General features: G+C 46.2%; 1 protein-coding gene across 2 annotated transcripts in view; it reads right to left on the bottom strand.

Moving 5' to 3' along the window:
* Positions 1–24,684, bottom strand: part of ZDHHC6 (zDHHC palmitoyltransferase 6) — a 75,300-nt gene that overhangs the window by 18,153 nt on the left and 32,463 nt on the right. For both annotated transcript variants that reach the window (XM_085603409.1, XM_085603408.1), the window contains exons 6-7: positions 12,283–12,336; positions 1,586–1,753 (exon numbers count right to left, since the gene is read on the bottom strand). In XM_085603409.1, the coding sequence (XP_085459535.1) occupies positions 1,586–1,753; positions 12,283–12,336 (222 nt within the window). The remainder of the gene's footprint in view (positions 1–1,585; positions 1,754–12,282; positions 12,337–24,684) is intronic.

The following is a 24,684-nucleotide window of genomic DNA, read 5'->3' as shown; positions in this document are numbered from 1 at the left end:
CAGTGAATGATCTCAGATCCCCAAGTTCATTGAAAATTATCCAAGCCTTTTGTTCTAAACACCATACTAAGGGTCTGTTGCGACTTTCAGCATCTTTCATTTTGAGTCTTGGTCAGCAGTAAGCTAGAATAAGGACTTTGCAGTGGACTTACTCGTTTTGGTAACATTTTGTAAAAATGTTTACTGCACTAGACCATACTAGAGCCAAAACATTTGCCATTGACATGCTTCTTTAGAAAGTATTATTTATGAGGCACTATGAGAACAGGAAATGCTATTCACTAGTACAGGTTTACATTTCTATAAGTCTGTTACAGAAAGAAGCATTTTTACAACGAATTAAAAGGCTAAAAAAGTGAATAACCTTTAGTCTTGGATAATAAATAATCTAAAAATGAACAAAAGCAGCACTTGACAGCTCTTATAGATCACCAGCACAACCCAGCCTAGCCATTCGCTGCCTTACCTAATGCTTCAAGGTCCTGCACTATTTCTCTAAGGAGGCTCTGGCATTTATTATTTTTATACTTTGCGAGTATTTCCTAATGTTAGCAATGTTTCTGGGGCTCTAGTCTTGCATCAAAAACAACACGTACAACTCAATGAGTAGTCTCCTGCAGAAAGTCTATGGCTTGCAAGTTCATGATGCACACTGTATAAGAAGTGTGAAGGAGGGAGAGCAAGGTCTAAGTGAGCTGTAATGGCCAATGCAAGATATTTTCCTCAACTTGTTCTGCTTACTAAGGCTTCTCAACTGGCCGGGAAATGGATTCTAAAACCCTAAGATTGCTAGGCATGGTGGGTGAAAAGGAAATGCTAGATCAGGCTTCAAGCAAGCAGGTTGCCGAGAATTTCCAAGCCAAAAACCTGCATCATTACAGAAAGTTAGCAGGTAGTAATGCCCACAGAGAGAATGGAAACTAGAATCGGTAGGTGCCTGACAAAGTTCTACAACAGAAACATGCCTCTAAGTTGCACTAAGAGGTTCTCCTGAAATGAGCCTGAAGTATCATGAGAGGATGAATCCTTCACAAGATGTAGGCCTACGTTCTACATGGAAATAATGACTTTTGAAGGATTGCTGCGCTGGGCAGCAAAACCACCACAATTAACAAAGGATTACCAGGCTTTCAGAAATAGTTGTTTTTCTTAGAGCCCTGGAAATATCTAGATTGCGATGTGTGTCCTACTTTGAAGAAACATGACGTTCATGCTGAACGATCAATACTTATTAACTGATTTAGGTGAAATTATCCAGTTGATGGAAATCTTGACTTTTTGGAGAATTGGGGCATCAGGAGATGCTCTTCGCTGCATCTCTTGGATTGGTGGTTAAACAGAAACTGGGATAGTAGGCAAGTTAGTGACAGATGGATAGTGGTCGGGCTAAAAAAGGAGAGGACCCTTTACAAACTTTATGTGATAGTAAATTTTGGAGAAGCTTTTTCTGGTGTAGGCATTTCTAACCAGTTGGGAAGGAAGGAAAGAGAAGGACAGAATAATCATTAATGAGCACCGCAATAATTGAATAATATGAATCCATTTCTGAAACCGACAGCTGGGAGAATGTTTCCTACATACTTACTGTTAAGCTGTATCGGTGGCAGCCCTCTCGTAAAGGCCAGTCAAGGCCATCACCCTCAGGATTGCCAGACCATGTGAACACTTGCTTGAAGTTATTCCATTTACCACCCAGGTCATAAGGGAAAACAAAAGTTTCTCCTGTCTGATAATACTGAATTCGATCTTTAGCCTGTAGAGAAGATACAAATGTAATAATTACTGGTAAAGATAATGATCATCAGTGACAGATTCTTTAGTCTAACTAAAGAGGGAAAGATAGGAAACATCTAAAGAGCAAGCTCCTGCCAAACACAAAATAATGCAGTCTCCTCTGGACACCATTACGAAGCCTAGATCCTAATGGTATGTCATTGCATATATACAAGTGGGATGCTTCATTACTGGACGACTCCCGGGGGGACTGAACTTCCACCTGTGTAAGGCAACTGGTGGTCAATATCCTTATATCAGGTCACTAGAGAGTGGTGTTGCTTGCCTGATGGCACTACATGCTGCCAGTCCTCTCTAGACCAAGTCTTAGCCCCCTGACTGTGTAGGTACTGGAGGAGGTGACGTGGAATGCACCAGTTCCCTCGTGTCATATCATAAGGGACAACTACAGTACATACTTTTTCACATGTAGCACACTCCTGGCTATGAAAACAGCAAGAACAGGAAGAGGCTAATGCTTTTTAGTCCTTAAACAAAGCAAACGCCGAGGTCTGGCTACACCGGTAGGCATGCAAGAGCAATTGTGAAATGCTATGCATGTCGCAGTAAAGTATCTATCCGGATATTAACAGCCGAGTCAGAAACCCAACTACTTTCAGCTGCAGTAATAAGAGGGGAGGATGAGGGGCAATAGAGAGATTCCTTTATTGTAACAAAAAAAAAAAAAAAAAAATCAGAATTAGGGCGGACACTCCACTTCCAGCCTGTTAAGATGTATTCAGCTTCAGTTGCATTTCCTGCCAGTATTTCCTGCCTATAATGTACACAAATGAAATTTGTCTTACTAACATAAATGTCGGACTATAATAACAGTTATTACACTGTGCCTTAATCACTGGGCAAGCCAGTAGCCACTCAGAAGCTAGCGGGGGGGTGTAATGTAATAATTATCAATCCCGTCATCCATCAGTAAGCAGGGGACTCCCAGGCAATGCTATTGTTTTTATTATAATTATTGGTTACAAGCGTCTGCTGAACAGATCTCCAATGGTGCACGTCATTTCTACACAGCCATCTCAAGAGACCTGAACTGAGCCACCTACATTTTATGGTTTGGTTCGATTCCTTTTCAGACATTTACTAAAGCAGCATTTTAAAGCAGCAGTTTAGCACAGCAGTACACACTGTGATTCAAAGCGCAAGTCATAAAAGCCCTATTCATCGGACGCCCTCTCTCCAATACACCAACTGGGTAATTGAGGTTGTCAAAACAGTCCTCATCATGGCACTGTGAGTTCAGCATTTGAGCGGCACACATTAAAGCAATAATACGTCTGATGCACTATGAAAGACATTTTCACATTAAGATCACTCAAGACCACTTTTTTTTAATCTGAACAATGACAGATGCCAATCTTCATCATAGTGACAAGTACTACAAGGCGATTTGGTATGACCAGGACTGGGGTCGCAGATCCATGCCACTGGCCCAGCATCTGCAACAAGTATTAAATAATGCCTTTGGTATCTTATACAGGATGGGCCACGTTTGAAAACACTCCATGACAATCTACATTCCGTAGAGAAAGAACACTTAACTCCTGCCTGCATTTTTCATATACCCTACAAATTGTAAGAGTTTTCAATGGAGATTAACATATCCAAACTAGTGCTGAAATCCAAAGAGCCCTGAAATAAAGTGTTCAGCGGTGGGTTCTGGAAAGATAAGCAACACTTTATGTACGCAAGTTATACTGGAGAACACGCTGCTACTCGTCAAGGTAGCATACAAATACAGCATTTACACATTTGAAGCATCTCAAGTCGAAATAGAAGGACACCAGCATTCTAGACTCCACATTAAATGGAAGAAAGTTTCAATAATGTATCAGTATCTTTACTACTCATTGGATGTGGCTCAGCTGAGATCTTCTAGGACTCTAGGATACCCCCACGAGCGACAAAGAAAAAAGAATAGTATCAAGTTGTTAGTCGGACTTTTAGAGCTTTCCACATCATAAATAGGAATCCGGCAGTTGTGGATCGCAATCACAGGTCACAAGCTAAACGTGCTCATGGCCCACACGCCATCGAAACAGTAGAGCTCATATATTCACATACATTTGATGTACTGTGTCTCACCGAGACATGGCTAAAAAAAAAGAAAATGGTACTCTTCGGATCTCTTTTCTAATATCTCTGATGAACAGATATCCTTTGGCACAACAAACCTGGCGATAGACAGAAAGGGAGCACCCATTATCTACAGAAATTCTTTCACACTGCTTAACACACAAAACTTAAAACTGGCACCCTCAGAGATACTGCTTACAACCAACCTCATACATTATGCTAATGCTGATCTATTGCCCTTCTAACACACGGTCTTGTTTTTTTTTTTAACCAAACTCATTCAACGGATATCTGCCTTCACTGAGGGCAATACATTAAACAGTTGCTACCTGGACCTTAATGTGCACTTGGACAACAAGACAGCCGTCGTTTCCACTGAACTCATTAACCACTGCATAGACTGTGGTCTGACCCAGGTGATTAAAGTCTACACTCAAACTGCTGGCATGTTCTTGATGTGTTGTGGAAAGTCTGTGCCTTCTTCAATTTCTACATATCACTTGTCTTGTATGGACAGACCACTCCATCATTACTCTTATATCCCACTGCACAGAAAGCCAAACCTTTAAAGAAACAATTGATAACTTGCAAACCCTGGAGTATGATCCGCTCACAAGCTTTCTCAAAGGCTTCTTCCAACCTCTTAGATGTATCTGGTCCAGAATCAGCCTATGCCTACTTCAGCAGTTGGGCATCTTTAGCAGCATGTAACCACTCCTGTGACCATGTCATCAATTAATGGTAAAAATAAGAAATCAACCCTTCTTCACACTTTGAAACTAGAAATCAAACAAGCAGAATGTAGGTGGACAATTTCTTACTGCAAGAATTTTAAAATTATCTATAAAAACACATTTTCCTTTAAAATAAATTCCAATCCATCCAGCCCACCACACACTAACTCACCCCACTGCAATGCAATCCACCCACATCGACCCACTCCCATGCAATCCCCCACTCTCATGCAATCCACCCGCTCCAATGTAAATCTATCCCACTCAACCCACTCCAATGCAATCCACCTGCTCAAGTAGAGTCCAAGCCACTCCTCTCCTCTAATTCACCCCACTCCAAGCCACCCAAATTCAATACAATCCACCACACCTCCCAACCCGCTCCAATCCACCCCTTCCAGTTCTCCCATTCCAATCAACCCCACTTCACTCAATTCAACCCACTCTATTCCAATCCAATCCACCCCAATCTACTGCAGTTCAATCCACCCTACTACCTCAATCCACTCCAACTCACTCAACCTGATTCCACCCCACAACACACTCTGCCACTAAACTACACTCTCCTCATCGACACTGTACTACCCCTATGGGATATTGCTAAGTTCGACCACACTAAACCGGATGCCTGTGCTAGGTGCCGCGATGTGGGAGCTGACTTCGCACACCTTGCCTGGACTTGCTCGTCCCCGTAGCTTGTTGAGCAATCTCCTGAAAATGAATTGGTCCATGTATGGTATGTCCCTGTTCCATGGTCCCTCCAAAAGGGGTGCAACATGTCCATCTGGGAACAAGTCCCCCATAGTACGAAAATAAGATCTGTGAAGGGGGCATTGAACTAGTTCTCCCTGGTGAGTGGGAGCAAAGGGTTGCCATGCAGTGAGATGGCATTAAAATAGAGGGGGGACCAAATCCCAATATGTGGTGCATACGGCGCCATGCCCAACAGGTAGTAGACACCGTTTGTATGTCCGCATAGTCGAGTGGGATTCCCTTGGGTAGGATCTGGGTGGGTGTGATTCTGGCAAGAAGCACTCGTTCAGGGCATAGATAGGGTACTAGAGCATCAGGATGGTACCAACGGTATGTGTAATGGCACTGTGCTGCTAAATAATATAAATGTAGGTTGGGGGACACCCAGGCCACAGTGCTTGTTAGGGAGTGTAAGCGTATCCCAACTAATACGGGGACGAGTTCCTGCCCATATTAATCGTAAGAGGGTTCCCCGTAGTGTATTGAAAAAGTGCTGTGTTAAGGGAATAGGGATATTTGTGAAGAGGTATGGAAAGTGAGGCAGGACGACCATTTTTATTATGGCAACTCGCCCAGCTATTGATAAGGGGAGTTTTATCCAACACACCACCTGTGCATTGAGATCCGTCAATGCCAGTCCATAACTTTATTGTAGAACCTGCTCCTTTTCTTCATATATGTGAATGCCCAGATATTTAGTTCCATCCGGCGCCCATTGAAGGGAGATCTCAGCCGGGGGAGGGAGGGTCGCAGCCTTCAAAGGGAACAGCTCTGGTTTGGCCCAAATCATACAGAGGCCCGAGAAGTCACCGAATCTGGCTATCTCCTGCACAAGAGGGGGGAGATTGATATGGGGGTTGCGGAAGGACAGTAAAATGTAGTCTGCATAAAATGATATTAGTAGAGGCCCATGGGTGAGCTTGAGTCCGCGACGTAAATGGCGCTCTTGCATCGCACTGATCAGAGGGTCCACTGCCATTATAAATAAAAGGGGGAGGGGAAATAGTGGCCACCCTTGTCGAGTACCACCCAGAATCGGCAACGCATCTGATATAGCGCCGTTCGCTCGAATGCAAGCCGTCGAATGGGTGCCCAGTTTGCTGAGCACAGCCTGAAGAAAAGGCCACTTGAGGGAGTCGAAGGCTTTCTCTGCGTCGAGCTGAGCCACTGCAGCAGGGACGGTAGGGGAGATTTTATTGAATTCGGCAAAAACAGTACAGAGATTCAAGGAGGTGGACCGGTGTGGAACGAACCCAGATTGTGCCAAAGAGATGAGTTGCTCCGTTAGCAGAGCCAGTCTGGTTGCTAGCACCTTAGCCAATAGTTTATCTGAATTTATCTGAATTTAACAGCGATGATGGGCAATAGGATGCACAGTTAACAGGATCTTTACCTGGCTTCAGCAGCAAAGTGAGGACTGCCTCTTGGAGAGTAGGGGGTAAAGTGCCGACCTGTATGGCCTTGCTTATACATTTTATAAAAGGCCTCAGTTAGTCCGTGAAGACCAGGCACTTTCGAACCGTCTAGAGTGTTGGTAGCTTGGGTCACCTCCTCTAGAGTGAGTGGTTCAGTGAGGAATTGTCCTAAAGCCACACCATGGCAACATCTACCAGGTATGTTGAGAGTGCCTCGGATTCATAAGATACCTGAGAAGAGTACAATTTCTGGTAATAGGTACAGAGTGTGTCCGTAATGGACTGTCCATTCTCCGCTCGGAGTTCTGTGACATAGCTGACCAATCAGTTGGGTAGTAGAATGCGAGCAAGGGTGCGACCAGGTCGCTCGCCCTAGCCATAGTGACTAGCATGGGTGTGTTTGATCATGACACAGTTTCCCGTTCTGCCAACTCATGATCTTCAGGCAGCAATTCTGCCCGTTGAGACAGTCTAGGTGTTAGATCATTCTCCACGCTACTCTTCAGCAGTTTTGTTTCAGTCCAGCTTAATTGCGTGCGGATATCTCTGAGAATACCCACCCGCTTGGAAATACACACCCCTCTGATGAAGGGCTTAAAGGCCTCCGACAGGGTCGCCTGAGAAGGCACAGTTCGGGCATTGTTCTCAAAATATTTGAGAATGGACCTATGACTCTCACTATGGAATACTTGGTCCCGAAGTGAATCGCTGTTAAAAAGCCAGCTGAACTCGAGGCCACATCCATATGGAATCCGAAGCTTCAATAAGATTGGATTATGATCTGAAAGTGTTTTTCGGAGCACAGTGAACTTGGATATCCACAAGTGTGTAGTAGACAATAGCCAATAATCTAATCTGGTCCAGACCGAATGTGGCCCAAATAAGTGTATCTGGATTCTGTTGGGTTAATGGGTATGCCATGCATCATGCAGCATATAAGCGTCAATGTGGCGGAGTGCCTCCCGGGCCTTGGGTTTGTCAGATGGGTGTGTGCTAGTGGAGTCGGTGTGCAAACAGAGGGGTGAATTAATATCCCCCCCCCAATAATAAAACGGTCCACGTCCAAAATGTCCAGTTGGGAATGGAGGTTTAAAAAGAAGTCAGGGCCATCCGTGTTAGGGGCATATATAATAACTAATAATGTACTTTTGTCTCCCAGTGTTCCATGTACTAGCAAATATCGGCCTTCTGTGTCTGAATATTGTGAGTGATAAAGAAAAGATACAGTTTTATGAATCAAGATGCAGGTACCTCACGATTAGGAACTGTAACACGAGAAATAGTGGTATGTGCCCCAATTTCTAGCAAAAGAACGGTCAGCACGTTAAAAATGAAAAAAGAACATAACCCGTAACAATCAAGAATGGTGTTAAACATGGGGGCATGGGAACGACTCAGACTCCGGCGATTCCTAGAGAGCATAGTATCAGAGCTTGTGTCTGGTGCTCCCCACCGCAGATTTGGATACGCAAACGAGGGAGGTATACAATATGAATAATTTGCTGACATATATAAAAGCAATGGGACAAGGGCAATAGACATCAAACCCAGCGGCCAACCACCCCCCTCATGTTTGTCTAAAGATATAGTGGGTGGACTTCTGTGTCTCTGCGTCCCATTAGTATCCGTGGGGGGCGTGGGCATTCGTGGGAGATCCAGCACGGTTAGATTTGTAGTAGGCCTCAGCATCTGCAGGAATGTCGAAGATCTTAGACCGTCCCTCATGGTCTAACCGCAGTCGGGCCGGCTACAGCATGGAGTAGCTGATGTTCAGTTTGTGGAATGCGTTTTTAGCACTGCTGTATTTCCGCTGAGCTTCCTGTACCATTGGGGTGAAATCAGGGAAAATGAAAATGTTCTAGCCTTGGTACTGAAGGGGACCCATTTCCCGGGCCAGCTGCAGGGCTGTAGCTCTGTCCCTATAGTGGAGGACCTTCTGGAGGTCGCTGGCCCGATGAGTGGTGTGCACGTTCGACCCCAAAACTACTGGAAAAGCTAAGGCGATCAAAGAGGGCCAGCAGCCGTTGTTCAACAAAGTTCTCAGGACACCCCAGGTTGGTGGTCTCTGCAATACCCGAGACACGAATGTTGTTTCTTCGAGATCTTGCCTCGAGGTCCTTCTTCTTAATTGCCACTTGTTTTAAAAGGCCCTCCAATTTATCTAGGCATTTCTGCGCCGTCACGGAGCTATCCTCCAGGCTGGAGATTCTTCCTTCACCACCATCGATCCGGACGCCCCGTCTGTCCATCCGTTCGCACAGTATGTCAAAACTGCCTCCATGGCTCCGAAGCCCGCCTTAAGTTCAGCCATCACAGCTGAGATGTCACATGGGGGAGCAGCTGCGCCCCACGCCCAGAGTGCTCTTCCGAGCCTGACTGGGAGGCCCGGTGACCAACGGGCCCAGAGCGGTCAAAAGTAAGCCTTCTCTGCTTGGGGTCCGAACGTCCCATGTTGTGTTTTCAGTTGGCCAACACCCCGAGTACGGGGGACGGTGTGCACTCAGGTTATCTTCACTCCTAACCCCCAGCTAGGCCCACCCCACAATTGTCATACAGGCTTTAGTCAGTACCCTGGCGCTTTTTAACACACAGGGGGGTTAAAACCCAGGGTGGGACCCACCTTAGCTGGGGAGCGTCCCAGGTCGGTAAGACTCCAGCAGCGGATTGTGTGAAGTATCACCAGCGGGGCCCCTTGCGTTGTGCCTGAATCTGTGAGTGCAGAGAGGATGGTAGGTCACAACAACTGCAACCACGTGGTCTTTTGATAAGGAGGGGTCCCATCCCCAGCTCCCTAACTCCAGGTAGACGCAGGCAGAGCCACAGGTCAGCTCCCGGGGTATCCTCACACCAACCCAGTGGATCAGTAGGTAAATAAGGGGTCCTGGCGGGTGGGCGGTGGGCAGCGTTCCCCGCCTCCTCGTATTTTCACTCCACCGGATATCCAGACGGTGGTTTGTGTGTTAGGCACCCCCTGCTATGTGGCAGATGGTCTAGGTTACAGTCTCTGGGGGGGCGGGAGGGCTGTCAAGCAGGTAGTGGGCACAGCAGCGAGAGAGAACATTTCAAGTAAAAGAGTTTATTTATATATTCCCGATAGCCTCCTAGACTGATACAGCTAGTAAGGTATAAAATGCACTCTCAAGAAACAACTGATCGTCAACATGATCCTCACAATGCCTATCAACGTAAAAGCTCAGAGTACAACAAGAGTCAAAGTGATGCAGTTTTTCTTCCTCCTTGGTAGGATGCACTGGAGGGGAAAAGCAGACAGCAAGACAATAAGCTGTCCAACATGAAATGAGGAAGCTCCTTTACGCAGGAAGGAAGCTCTTGTGTGAAGAAACACCTTGTAAACAGAGGATGAACACAAAGGCTAGGCCACAGTTGGATCACTCACTGAGCTGAAGTGACAGCAATAAGGAGAACCATTTTCAGAGTAAGGAGGCTCAGGCAGTAGCTGTGCAATGCCTCAAATGGTGAAACAAGCAAAAATGTGATGTGATAAATAAATTAAGGTCGCTTGGGGACATCAAGAGCAGAGTAGGATGCAGTGACTAGGACACCTACAACTACCAAGGGCAGAATGAAGGAACTCAGATTTTCCAGCTCAATCTCCAAGAACAAAGGTGCAAGTGGTTAAGGTTCAGGTGAAGCATCTTGCCTTCCCAACGTGAGACGAGGTTCTCATTGTGAAGGGGAAGAGAAAGGCAAACAGTGAGATGCAGTAGCTGCCAACACCAAACTCTCCTCACCCAGGTGGACATACTCCGGGATCACCTGCAAATGGTCCTGCCACAACTTCTGCAAAACAACAAGGAATCTGAGGAAATGGGTAATTTAGATTGAAGTGACAAGAGCATACAGGAGTGGCCTGACAGTTAATCATGTGACATGCATCCTCCCTTCAGTATTGTGTTTGCCCAAGGACAAACTATAAAGGCATTGCGGTATGTGCGTTGGAGGAGGATGGAGGACTTTTGCAACTGGTGGTGCTTAACCAAGAAACCATCCTGGCTACCAGGTTGAGAAAAAAACTTTATGGCGGCCTACAATCTGAAAGAGCGGTTTACGGCTACAGGGATCTCCAATAAAGAAAACCCAGAACTTCCAATATTGTTGGTGGAATTGGGGTGCCAGAGAAGTCAAGCCCATTTAGCACACAATGGCACTTCTTTGCTTTAAGAACTCCAGAGCTGAGTCAGCCTTATCCTTGAATAGTCAAGAGCCACATAACGCCAAGTCCATCAGGTTTGCCTGGATGTGGAAAGCCTCCAGGTTGAGTCTGTGAATGGAGGTGGAGGTACTCATGGATCAAGTGACAAAGTCAGCTGTGTCCAGCCTAGAATACAGTCTGTTTGGTTGCATCCTGGCTATCTTTTACCAACTACACAAAGGGGCGTTGTACCGATTCAGAAGCCTACTCATTTACAACTAAGTCCTCTCCCAAAGTGTGCGAGTAGCACACCAGCAAGAATGGGGTACTGGCGGACAGAATATACAGACTTCTTCTTACACAAAGTGTCACTGTGCTTAGACTCTTGATACAGCTAAAGTGGTGGGAAAGCATTGGGGTCCTGGTTAGATGACAATGCTAACATCACCAAATTCTTAGTTGAAGATGGGTAGGAGTGAACTTAGAGTTCCTAGGCTCTGACATATATAACCTAGGATCCGCTGAACAGCAGGAACAGAAAGGGGCTTGTACCAGGAATTGGGTACAAAAGGGCCTCAAATAGCAGTAGAGTCTCTAAGGTAGAAGATATAGGCTGATTTGGTTTTGAACTCTTTAAATGGGAAGAGGAATTTTCTAAAATCTTGGCTGCTTTATGGATAACGAAGTGAAACAAGAACCCTCCTCACAAAGAGGTCCAGAGGGATAGTCTAACTCATACTCAAGAGAGGTGACTAGTGAGCTATCATTTGGCAATCTAGCAGTCATCAGTATAATATGAAGGAATAAGAGTAACCAACATCATTATCACTGTGGGGCAAAAATTCAGGCAACATAACTGGTGTGAAGAGGGCATCCATTCTGGGAAACCACTGGGCAGATCGTAAAGGCTTGCAGGGGGTTGGGGGGCATCCTTAAAAGATTTGACTTTTACTCTTTTGCCAGAACACACTGCCTTTCAAAAATAGGAGCTGGTTCCAGCAGGCTCTAGCACAACTCTGACAGATGCGGGAGCCAAACAGAACAGCCTTTGGAGGACTCTATGCGGGAGCAGCTCTTTAACGGTAGGGGGCAGCCAACCTCAAGTAAGTGGTAGCTAACAGGTTTGGTCGGGAGACCTCCTTAGGGCAGAAGGCATTACAGAGAGGGCTGCGGATATCTGGAACTTTGCCGGAGTAAAAGGCCGTCACTCAGCCGAGGACGGCAGAACGGTGCAACTTCTCAAGGACCAGTACAGGCTTCAAACAGGACGTCAAGGCTTGAGTCAAGTGAGAGTATCGGAATGGGAGTAGCACAAGGGGAGGGCTACATTTGTGGAAAATTACTTGACAAACAATCTTACCTTTTCCTCTATCCAGGATTCTATGGACGTCTTATTTCTTAAAATCACTTTCAACTATAATAGTAATAATAAAAAAGAATTAAACCAGTATGATTTCAGTCTAAACATCACATCAGCAGCTATACACATGTTCACCATAAACATTTTAATTGTACAACAAAGCTCATAGATGAACGTTTAATTACTACCGTTATCAGGGTTGTTACTGAACAAATGTAGTTATGGGTCTGTTAGTTCTGCAGTGTAGAGAGAGGACTACTTGGATTTCCGTGGATGAAAAAAGGTTGCTGCACGGATGATGTAGGGGGTTGATTTATGGGAGATCGGCTCAGTGAGAAAGTTACAGCACCGCCTGATCCTGCAGTGTGATTGGTGCTTCCTACGTCTCTCTTCCTCAACCCACATACCATGTGTCAATTACAGACTAAATAGTGAGATGGAGGACCAATCAACCGATCAACTGCATGAAGGGAAGACCAAGTCGAAACACGTTTACATTGCCTCATCTTCGGTTGACAAGTGGCTCTTTAGTCTTAAATGGCAAAGCACTGAACGATAAGATGGAGAAGGTTTGCTCCTGACAATACCCTGGGTGAATGGTGAGGCCCTTTGGGTCAATGCTCCCATTCCAACATGCAGTTACATTCAAGGAATCACAATGCCATAAGTTCACAAGTTTGCTGCAACAATATGCAATAAAAGGCTGCATTTAGGCGTCTACATAAACAAGCATTTGCAATGCAATAGGTCTCGCAAATTTATTTGTTTTAAAAACCTGTAATAATAAAAGGCATCGTCACTTACAATATCAATTGGTTAAGTTAGTAAAATGCGAGACCTATTGCATTGCATATGCATGTTATAAAGCCGTACTGAAGTCCAAGCAGACGTCAATGCCCAACATGCTCACTGTGCACAGAATATTGAAATGCGCTTTTGCATGAAAAAAAGTGTTAATTTTCTGCGAGTACAGATTATGAAAAACAAAAATATCACAAATTGGACATAAAACTGTGCCCGTATCCACCTTTGTAATGCAGTATTGTCCTTTTTCCCCGATCGAAAGATGGACTACATAACACAGTATAGTTTCTGCGCTAACGAAATTCCACACATGAAAAACCCACACAACTGTTTTGTGGAGGTACTGTTTCAGAAAGTATGTGCGCTTTGTTGAAAAGACGTGTTCAGTGATAAAAATATTACCCTTCAGCAAAATGCACAAGTTATAAAAAAAAAAAACGGATTATATTAGTGGCTTCTAGAGGGTACACTATTATTGAAAAAAAAATTAAGTATAACGGCCGTATAAATAGGCCCGCCCGCCCTGCTGGAGAACGGGCTTCTGAAGCCACAGAGATACAGACAAGTCCTTATCACTCGAGTGAGGTCCGCAATCTCCGAAGAACAGGAAGCTTTGGGTGGCTCCTGTTATGTTACCGACTCCTGCGTACAAGGGCAGGGCATCTAAAAACAAGCCAGAGCGCGGGCTGCATTGTAACAAAAGTAATCAAATAACAAGCTGTCACCAATGCACGAATGAAGCCGCATGTTTATTTTTGCATTGCGCTTCCACTTTAACAATAGCAGTTAAAGTGAAAGCGCGATACAAAAATAAACCCATGGCTGCCTTTGCAAAAGTAAAATAAAAACCAAAAAAAAGTGCTTACAGACCTAATTACAGACACAAGTCCTTATCACACAAGTGAGGTCCGCAATCTTCGAAGAACAGGATGCTTTGGGCGGCTCCTGTTCAGTTACCGACTCCTGCGTACAAAGGCGATACAAAAGTAAACCCGTGGCTGCCTTTGCAAAAAGCAAAATGAAAAAAAAAGTGCTTTCAGACCCAATTGAAGGAGACCGTGTCACGCTGCAAGCAAAAGATCCAGTCCGGATGGGCTGACCGAGAAGGAGACAGGGCGGTAACAAAAAAAACTTGTTCTCAATCGGAGGCCAGCGTTTAGCATAAATGATGACGCCAGCCAATGGGAATGATGGGCGGGGCTTCAAGTCCCCTTCTGAAATCTTATCGATCACAATAAGCCTCGCAGAGCAAGGATCGCACGCGAGAACTAAAAAGGGTACCCCCTGGACAACCCGTACACATATTTCTAACAAATGTCAAGAAATGGCACCAGAGCCTGAACTATGCAAAAACACAAGATGTTGCCACACCTAAAAGACAAATCAAATCAGTGCAACAGCAAAGACAGCATAAAATACTAATCAAGGCTCAAACGCAGTACTCCACTGGCCTCCTACCTTTACATTAACAAGTTTGTAATGACATGTAACTGTTTGATAGGCCAGTTGCTTATTACTTCGCTCACTTGGGCAGGACTCTTTGGTTTGTGAACCTAAGTCTTGGGCTTGACATCAGTAGAGAACACGAATGATAAATGATATTAATGTTAGCTACCTGATGTGAAATGTAGACCATCAAGCTAAATAGTGCAAAACTCAACTGTCTGCTGTTGAATTCTGCAGTAATACTAAGTGGCGTGGCTGCTTTTGGGAGATTAAGGTATGGGTATATTAATGCATGAAGTTTCCTATATTTTTCTAAATTCATCCGACAGCCCAGGCCTCTCCCACGGTATAACAGGAGACTGGGCGTTCGCAACAATGTTTCCAAGGCAGTGATATTGTTGTTTTCACTGCACTGTTTCGAAAGGAAGGAAGTGGTTAAAAGTGCACGTTAGGAAACGTCACATTTTTCAGAGCAATTCTACTTTGAGCTTACATACATCAACTTTGTTGGTCTATTTTCACCAAGCTTAGTTCATGCAGGACGTTTTGAAAATTAAGTAAAAGCCTTACACAAGTAAAAAGTGGGGTTTCCAGCCGGGCAGCTTGTAATGCTTCCTAGTCTCATATGTGCAAAAAAGGAGCTTGCAGCACGGCTGCTTTGATGAGACGGATGTACATTTCTGATGATTAACCTTTTAACCAATTTTTTTTTTTTATTATTAAAAAAGTGTATGTGAAGTGCCATGCAAATAATGTTTTGACTTGTGGATAGGTGATGTAAAAAAAAAAAAAAAAAACATTTCTCATTAACAGATTGCTTTACAATGTAATCTATTCTCCCTTGACAATTAAAATATCCCGGAATCAGTACTACCCACATTAAACCCAAAACTGAGTTACTGGCCCTCATCTGAGCAACCAAGCTATAATGCGGTCATTCAAAATCTGATCTCGGGCTTTTACTGATGTAATAGCGCATGTTTAGAATCAACTTAAAGTATTCTGCTCCACTCCAGCCAATAAAGTAAAACTTGAAGAAATCAGACAAGCAGAATGTGAATCGAGGTAACACAGTTCCGCATGCTTAGATTTCACCGACTTGGGTAGTAACTGTTTTAAGAATTCCCTCTACATATGGCCCGCAACTGGTACTATGAGGATACCAGTGACATAAAATATTTGGACGCCCTTGGTTTTCAAATTTGCTTCTGTTAGTCCAAAAGTACTTGGGCAGATATGCATTGATTCTTGCGTAGCAACTCCCTAGATGGGGAGCAATGGAGCACTGTAAATGGATGGCAGTCGGAGAGACAAAACGTGTCTCCCAAGGGAAGCTTTTACATATTTAGACAGCACATTTTTTTATATCGTGCATAACAACAATTGACATACAGGGAGATTACCTAATTTGCACTGAACACACGTTTTTTGGCGCACTGCCAACGTTTTTTTAAAATATATTTTTATTAGCATTTATAGGTTTACAGTTGTACATCCGATCAGATACATAATTGTTAATACGTATTTCTCCTCGTTCTGGGGTACATCTTCGTGTAAAGTCTTATTTTCCATTCCACATTTTACATAATCTAAAATGTATATTTATCACTGTCCATTTGTGTTGTACCACAATATTTGCCCCCCCTCCCAGTATTCCTCCTTCCAGTGGGATTTATGACCTATGATCAGTGTGGCTATAGTGTTTACTCAGGGGAGTTTATCTGTCTGTATTTCCGATAAGGATCATCTGTCTGCTATATTAAAATCGAAACAAGTGATCACTAGAACTGGGTGGGTTATGAGCTAATTGCGTGTGTCCTGTAGCGCTTAATCTATACTCATCATTTATGGGAGAGGGTCTGCGTGGTGCAGTGGGGGGGGGGGGGGGGAGGGGAGGGGAGGGGGGGGGGGGGGTGGAGAGAATAGTCTTTTTCATGAGCCTACTTAACCTCTCCATTTGTAATCTGCTGCTACCCGCAAATCCTCATATCCGCCTTGTTTTAATCAGCGACTCATTCTGTAGTTCCCTCTGTGTTTACCTCATCCTCTGATCCGTTCAATGTCCTAGTGTACCAACCCCTCATTATCTCAGTCCATAAATCTGCAATGGGGCATCATCCGATACCTCTTTTCTCTTCTCGCTGTATGGCCCTTTCCTCTGTCTACGCCCAGCAATCTGTATCCTGTTCCCATTGTGTCACCCTAGGGCTCTTCGGGGATTTCCAAGCCATGGCCACCAGCATACACGCGAGGACCAGTGCCAGGTTTATAAACAGTGAGCCTACCTTTTTAGCCTTTGGTCTTGTAAAGAGTCCCAAGATACATAGCCCCACTGTGTTCGGCAGGTTCCTGGCCAATATCGCGTTTATTTGGGCTAGCACTGCATCCCAATATTCCTGTATTACCTTACATCCCCAGGTCATGTGTATAAATTCTGCATCTTGCTGCCCACATCTGGGGCGTTAACGTGTTCCTCTTCCATACATGACATTTAATCGATGTGGGGTGAGGTAAACCATAAGTATGTAATTAAACTGGATGAGTTTTAGTGCAGTGTTACTAGAGATTTTCCTTGCACTCTGGAGTATTTTAGCCCACTCTGTCTTCTAGAGCTCTCCCTAGTGCTTCATTCCACGTAGTCCTGACCTTCTCTAGTGGTCTTTTTACCATCTTGGTCAAAGCTCTGTAGTGCCATAGTAGTTTGCAGAGCCTAGCGTGATCAGGGCCAGTAAAGTGTTGTGTGTTTGCGGCTCCCTCCGAACTATGCCCCACAACTCCTTGATTGCCTTCACCATTTAATGGCAAGTAAGATATTGGCCACTTGGCAGCCCATACTGGGGAGATGATTAGGCCTGGGCAAAAATTTCGTTCCGTTCACGGAAATTGCGATAATTTGCCGTTTTCGTGTTCCGCGGAGAGCGCGAAAATGTCAAAATTTCCGCTTTCCGCAGCTTGGCGATAATTTGTTTCTTGCTCGCGCTGTAAAATAATACATTCTCGCGCGATCGCCTTACCTGAATCCCTGCGTTCGCCGACAAGTTTTCTTGATCCGGTCGCGTTCTCCATGAGATGTTGGATTGTTTTTAGCCATTTGCGCTGTCTCGCGACAGTTCGCGCCCGCAGTGACGTCATGCGTCGCGCGATCACGTCTTTCTTCTCGCGATCATGCACCGCGAGACAACTCAAAACAAGATGGCCGCGCCCAACCACATGGGTAAGTTGGCGACCCGCAACCATGGAGAAAATCTCGCGAACATGCGGGAAAAAAAATTCAGCATCTCCGCGATATTTCTGCTTGTTTGCGATAATTTTAAACATTTTCGCGATAATTTGCGAAAGTGGATTTCGCAAATTCCGCCCACCCCTAGAGATGATGTAGCCTTACGGCTAGAGCGGTTGACCTCGAAGCTGGGGAACTGGGTTCAAATCTCAGCAACGACGCTCAACATCCTGCGATCACTTAATCTGCCCGTGCTTAACAAAAAAATTAATGTTTCCATAGGTTACGAAACTGGTGCTCATGTAGATCGCTCTGCTACCAGATTCCTCGGGTCTAGTTTGCGCTATAGAAAAGTCTAAAAAAGATTGCTGGACGAGGAATTCTTCTAGCGGGATCAACTCATTATCTTGACATAGGTCGCCCACTGTGCTGACTCCAGCCTCCGTCCAGCTCATCAGTTGTGGCTCTAGGAAAAGTATGTGCGGTGTCCCACGCGGGATCCCCACTGAGGGCAGGCCTGGGGCATACAGTGTTTGGCCAGCTGTGTGTCTTTGGCATAGTTTCCAGCAATAGAGCGCTCCCTGTAGGAACAGTCCTGGGTGTGGAACCTCTACAGTTGGGTGTAGGAGTTTGGCTGGGATAGCCTCGGGGGGTTGGGTGTCCTCCTCCTCCCTCCTCCCTCCCCCACCCCCTCCTCCTCCCTCCCTCCTCTCTCCCTCCCTCCTCCCCCCCTCCTCCCTCCCTCCTCCCTCCCTCCTTCCTTCCTCCTCCCTCCCTCCCTCCCTCCTTCCTCCCTCCTCCCTCCTCCCTCCCCCTCAGTCTGGTGCTCCTAAAGATGTCATAGGGTCTCGAGATCACCCCCCCCCCTTTGGTTTTAACCCGCGCCGTGGGAGTACAGTGTATTGATCTATTTTACCCATCCGTTTGCTAGTCCCATTTTCATCATTGTAGCACACAGAAAATCCCACCTCACAGAGTCAAAAGCGTATTCCAAATCTACTGACATTATCAATGCCTCAGGGTGGATGGTGCAGGACATGGAGGAGTCGACGGATACTGGCCGATGTGGCCTTTGACGGTATGAACCCACTCTGATCATTATGTACGAGCATCGTCATGCAGGGCAATATTCGTCTTGCCAAAACCTTACTCAGGATTGTAAAGTCTGAGTTTAACATAGAGAGAGCTCTAAACTCAGATACTCTTGCTCCTACAGTTTTAGTTTTGGCGAGAGTGATCACCAATGCAGCACTAGTGGAGGTTGGTAGCACCTTTTTCTACCACGCTTCTGCATAAAGTGCCTGTAACTTGGGGGCCAAAGTCTGTGCCATTAGTGAATAGAATTCTGCCAGTGATCTATCCAGTCCCGGCATCTTCCCAGTGGCAATCTCTCTAATAGCCTCTTGTATCTCATGCACTGTCACTGGTTCTCCTAGTCCTCGCCTCAATCCCAGTTCTAGTGTGCGCAGCTGCAACAGGTCTAAAAAAGCACTCAGGTTTTCTGTCTGGAGTATAAGGGGGGCCTCGTACAAGTGTTTATAATATGCACGAAACTCATAGGGGAGGTACAACATTTCCCCGTTTTCAGTCACAATTTGTGTTATTGGCGGTCCCCTGCTTTCTGGTTGTACTAACCATGTAAATAACTTGCCGGCTTTGCCTCCCTCCTCATGTATTTGTGTACATCTAATGTCCATATCCTCTTGAGTGGCCCATTATATTCCTTCCTAGTTGTTTCTAGCTGTGTATGAGTACTCATATCTGCTGACAATTTGCGCCCTTGTTCGTATAGCAGCGACTCTAGTTGGGATATCTCTTTCTGCAGGTTTTTTCTCAATTCCACCGTGGCACCTAGACAGTGCTCCCTTATTACCACCTTGAACGCCTCCCATTCTGTGGCTCTAGCGGCAGTTGAGTCCTGGTTATATCGGAAATATTGTACCACATTGTCCTCTAGTGATTGTCTGAAGCAGTCATGTGTTAACAAGGTTGGATCGAGACGCCATGTCGGCATGGCTGTAGGCTCCACTAACGATTGATAGCAGAGAAGGAGGAGATTATGATCTAAAAAGGTGCATCCTAAGTATTCCGTATTTACTGCTCGGTTTGTCAGTGTGTCTGTACACTGAAACAAATCCAGTCTCGTATGTAGGTTATATAGATGGGAGTAATAGGAATAGTCTTGGGTCTGTCCGTGCTGCAGTCCCCAGATGTTGTCAAACTTCCATTGTGTCAACCAATTCTTAAACCCCCGCACTAATTTGATGGCTACTGCATCATGTAATGGGGGGGGTGGAGGAAATAGAGCAGTCCAGTTCGGCATCTGCTACACAAGTAAAATCCCCACCTAGTAACACCTCAACCCCATGTACGGAGGATAGGGATGTAGACATTTTCTCTAAGAACGCCAGATGGTCATAATTCATGGCATAAACACTCCAACACAATTTCCTGCCTACCTTGCACTAACACAAATCTAAGCAAACCCAAGGAGATAATGGATGGAGCGCTGAAACTTTTCAGACACTCAACCCCAGTTAAAGATCTGGGTTAAATCCATCATCGTTCTTTAGCTCACTTCACCACCCCAGTTCAGACACGGCTATATGCAAATCAGTCTTGACCCTGTGCCTCATGGGAAGAGTCCAGCCCTAACTGCCAAGCCACATCTTCCCTGGACCGGAAACAAGCATCCTGGGACCGGTTTTGGGCTAACAGCCCTCATCAGCAAGGCTAGCTTGAATCGAGTGGCAAAGTGAGCAAGTGACCCACGTCTGGGCATACCCTGCCAACCTAGGGCGAACAAAGCAAACACAAGGAGATAGTGGACAGAGCGCTGAAACTTTTCAGACACTCACCCCCATGCACAGATCTGGGTTCAATCCATCATCGTTCTTTAGCTCACTTCGCCACCCCAGTTTAGACACAGCTATATGCAAATCAGTCTTGACCTTGTGCCTCATGGGAACAGTCCAGCCAGAACTGCCAAGCCATGTCACCTCTGGACCAGAAACAAGCATCCACGAACACAAATCTACCCTCTGGGTCCATCACCATAGTCTGCATCGTTAATGGGGTGCTGGGTCGTATCCAAATTAAAGCCCCTCTAGAGAAGGCTGAATATGAGGTCACATGTACTTGACCGCACCATTTTCATCTCAACCTAGCCCCCTCCTCTGCTGTCAGATGAGTTTCCTGCACCATGACAATTTGTGCACCTCTTCTATTAATGTAGCTATGTATTTTTCGACGCTTAGCAGGGAATCCCAGTCCATGGACATTCCATGTCAGCATCTTAAACTGTTGGGGCACTCGTGCTATGGAAACTATAGCCATCCTGTTCTAAGTCATGGTCTCCCCGCCCCCCATCTATTCTCCTCTCAAAGCAAGTTGATAGTAGCACCACAGGACAATCACAAAACTTCATAAACAAGTAACTCCCCCTCTCTTGGGTAGTATCGCGACGGCTTGCACCGGTTCACCGTATTTCTCCCGAGGCACAGCCGGGAGCAGCGATCTTTTGCAACCTTTTTAAAAAAATTGTATTTCACTGTGTTTTTAACTACTTACTCACCTATCTTGGCACATTGAATTCTCTTCTGGGAGAGACACCCCCGCACAGCGGATTTATCGCTGCAGCGGGTGAGGTGTTTTGTTATTATTATTGCCGCCATTTCCGCGACCAGCAGGACACGCCCACCTGCGCTGGCCACGCCCCCGCCACCAGGTCTATATCTAGCGCTGACTACGAGCGCCGTCCAGTTCACCGTATTTCTCCTGAGGCACAGCCGGGAGCAGCGATCTTTTGCAACCTTTTTAAAAAAATTGTATTTCACTGTGTTTTTAACTACTTACTCACCTATCTTGGCACATTGAATTCTCTTCTGGCTGAGACACCCCTGCACAGCGGATTTAATCGCTGCAGCGGGTGAGGTGTTTTGTTATTATTATTATTGCCGCCATTTCCGCGACCAGCAGGACACGCCCACCTGCGCTGGCCACACCCCCTCCCAACCCTCTCTTCCACTTGCATTAAGTATGTGTCCCTACCGGAAGCGCAGCGGACGAGCGCAGCGGGCGCGACGATTGCGCGCCGAAGGCGCGCCTAAGGCAAGCCCGTCTGCGCCCGTCCGTGACCGACCGGACCAAGGGCCACCCCCCCTGTCCCATTAAGACACTACACGTCTGCCCAACTTCACGGTCTTCAAGGCCCCTGGCCGATCTACGATTCTGTGACTTCTCATATTAACAGCCTGGGACTCACAGCCTCCATATCCTCACCCTTTCCCCCCTCCCCATCCCTCCCCCCGTGCCCCCTCCCGTCTCCTGTCCTGAGCACCCTACTGCACCCACACTTGCTTCTCTTTCCATCTGTTACCTTAACACGCGTTCTGCCATTAAGCACTATCATGAGCTCTCTGTTCTTCTAGATCTACAAAAACCTGATCTCTTATTCCTCACAGAGACCTGGTTTCGTGATAGTTATCTCCCTTCCCTATTAGCGGCTCTCCCTGCCACCTATTACGCGCTCCGAGCCGATCGATCCACGGATAAAGTGGGCGGGGGCGTCGCCGTGATCGCTCGGAAAGAACTTCTCTTCCAGCCTCTCACTTTCCCCCCTATTGCCACTTCGGATTTCCTAGTAGTCCGCTCTCTTTCCCTCAAAGTCCCCCTTACTTGTCTACTCATGTATCGCCCCCCCCAACCTTACCCAGCCTTTCTCCCTGGGTTTCAAGAGCTGGTGGCCACCCTAGCGGTTAACAACTCTTCCATCATGGTGCTAGGCGACTTTAATTTTTGGCCCTCTGACCCAGCTGAATGCGCTATTTCCAAAGAATTTTCTGACACCCTTCGTTCCCTCAACTTTAATTCTTATGTTCACTCCCCTACTCACACTCAGGGACACACCCTCGACCAGATCTGGTCTCTTAACTGCCCTATAATGTCTCTCTCTATTTCCCCCTGTCCCTGGTCTGATCACTTTTTGATTTCTTTCTCTTCACCCCTTGACTTAACCTCTAAGCCCCCACTTCCCAAAAATATCTGGGCACGTTCTTGGGGCCGGATTGACACATCCTTAGTGGTCTCCACACTCCTCCCCCTTTGCCCAGATTTACTTGGATTACCGCTTACAACCCAAGCCGATTCTATCAACTTATGGCTCGTGTCAGGCTGCGACTTGATTGCTCCCCTCCGACGAGTCTCTTCCAAACGGCCTAACGACTCTAACCGCTGGTTCAGTGAGGACCTTAAGGTGCAAAAACTCTCAGTTCGCCATGCCGAACGTGCCTGGAGACGCCAATACTGTCCTAACCTCAAAACCCAGTACACCTCTCTGTACACCTCTCTCTTGTCCCAATATAAAAAAACAATTTTATCCACCAAAACAGAATATTTCTCTTCTAAAATCCTAGCCGCTGATAATCAGGCTAAAGAAATATTCTCCATAGTCCACAATCTTGCCTACGCTGACAGAACCACTCTTAAACCCCCGCCGTCACAGTCCCTATGCGATTCCTTGAATACTTATTTCTTGGATAAAATTGAAAAAATCAAAGTCAATATTCCTCCCCCTTCTACTTTCCACAATCCCCCCAGCCCCTCTGCAAAGGCTCGTTTTGACTCACTCCCCCTCTTAACAGAAGAATCTCTTCTTTCCCTTCTACCTTTGGTTAAATCAGGTTCCCCTCTAGACCCTTGCCCTGCTCACATCCTCAGGCTCATTTTCACAACTTGTGTGCTACCCTCACTCTCCTTTCTCAACTGTTCCTTATCTCAGGGCGTTGTTCCTCCAGTTCTTAAAACAGCCATTATTCTCCCCATCTTAAAAAAACCTGGCGCTGACCCCTCTGCTCCTGCCAACTTCCGACCTATTTCCTTACTTCCCTTTTTAGGGAAAGTACTGGAACGGCATGTGACCAGAGCCCTTACTTTGTTTGTGGAAGAAAACCAGGTTTTGGCCCCCCCGTCAGGCCGGATTCCGGCCTGCTCACTCCACCGAGTCTGTGGCGCTATCCGTGCTTGACAACCTTAGAGAAGGTATGGACACCAACCTTCCCCAGGTCCTCCTCGACCTGTCCGCCGCCTTCGACACGGTGGACCACTCCATCCTACTCTCCCGTGTCGGGGCGGCCGGGGTCGGCGGAGTAGCCCTGGTCTGGCTATCTTCCTTCCTAAGGGACCGCACCCAAGCAGTGCGGCTGGGCGAGTTCTCGGCTGAGCCCTGTAAGGTTCCATGTGGGGTTCCCCAGGGTTCCTCCCTTTCCCCACTACTTTTCAATCTCTATATTGCCCCTCTTATTTTCGCCCTTCAACAAATGGAGGTCTCCGTATTTAATTATGCGGATGACCTCCAGCTCATATTCAATCTTTCTTCATCCCCTGATCCTATATTCAACTTTCAAACCACTATGATTTTCATCCGGGACTGGATGAGCCACAACCACCTAAAACTAAACCCGGATAAAACCGAACTGGTTTTGACTGGTAGTTGTGCCAGCCCCTGGTCCTCTCTCTTTTGGCCCCCTTCCTTGGGTTCCCCCCCCCTTCCCCCTCTCCTTCCGTCAAAGCGCTCGGTTTCAAGATCAATGATCAACTCACTTTGCACTCCCAGGTGAGTTCGGTGGTGTCCTCTTCTTTCCTTTCCCTCCGCACCATCCGCAAGGTATCCCGCTTCTTCTCTTTCCCTGCCCTAAAACTCATTGTACTGGCTATGGTAGTCTCTAAATTAGACTACGGCAACGCCTTATACTGTGGCATGCCCGCCTACAATGTTCGACGGCTTCAACTGGTGCAGAACCAGGCCGCTCGACTAGTCTATAAGTTGGCCAAGTCACATCAGGTTACCCCGCTCCTGAAATCCCTGCATTGGCTCCCTACTCGCGAATGCTCACTGTTCTTCAAGATGGGTTGCATTACCTTTCAGGCTCTGT

Source organism: Triturus cristatus, chromosome 1_2, assembly GCF_964204655.1.
Source record: "Triturus cristatus chromosome 1_2, aTriCri1.1, whole genome shotgun sequence".
Lineage (NCBI taxonomy): Eukaryota > Metazoa > Chordata > Amphibia > Caudata > Salamandridae > Triturus > Triturus cristatus.
This window is presented reverse-complemented; position numbering and strand designations above follow the sequence as displayed.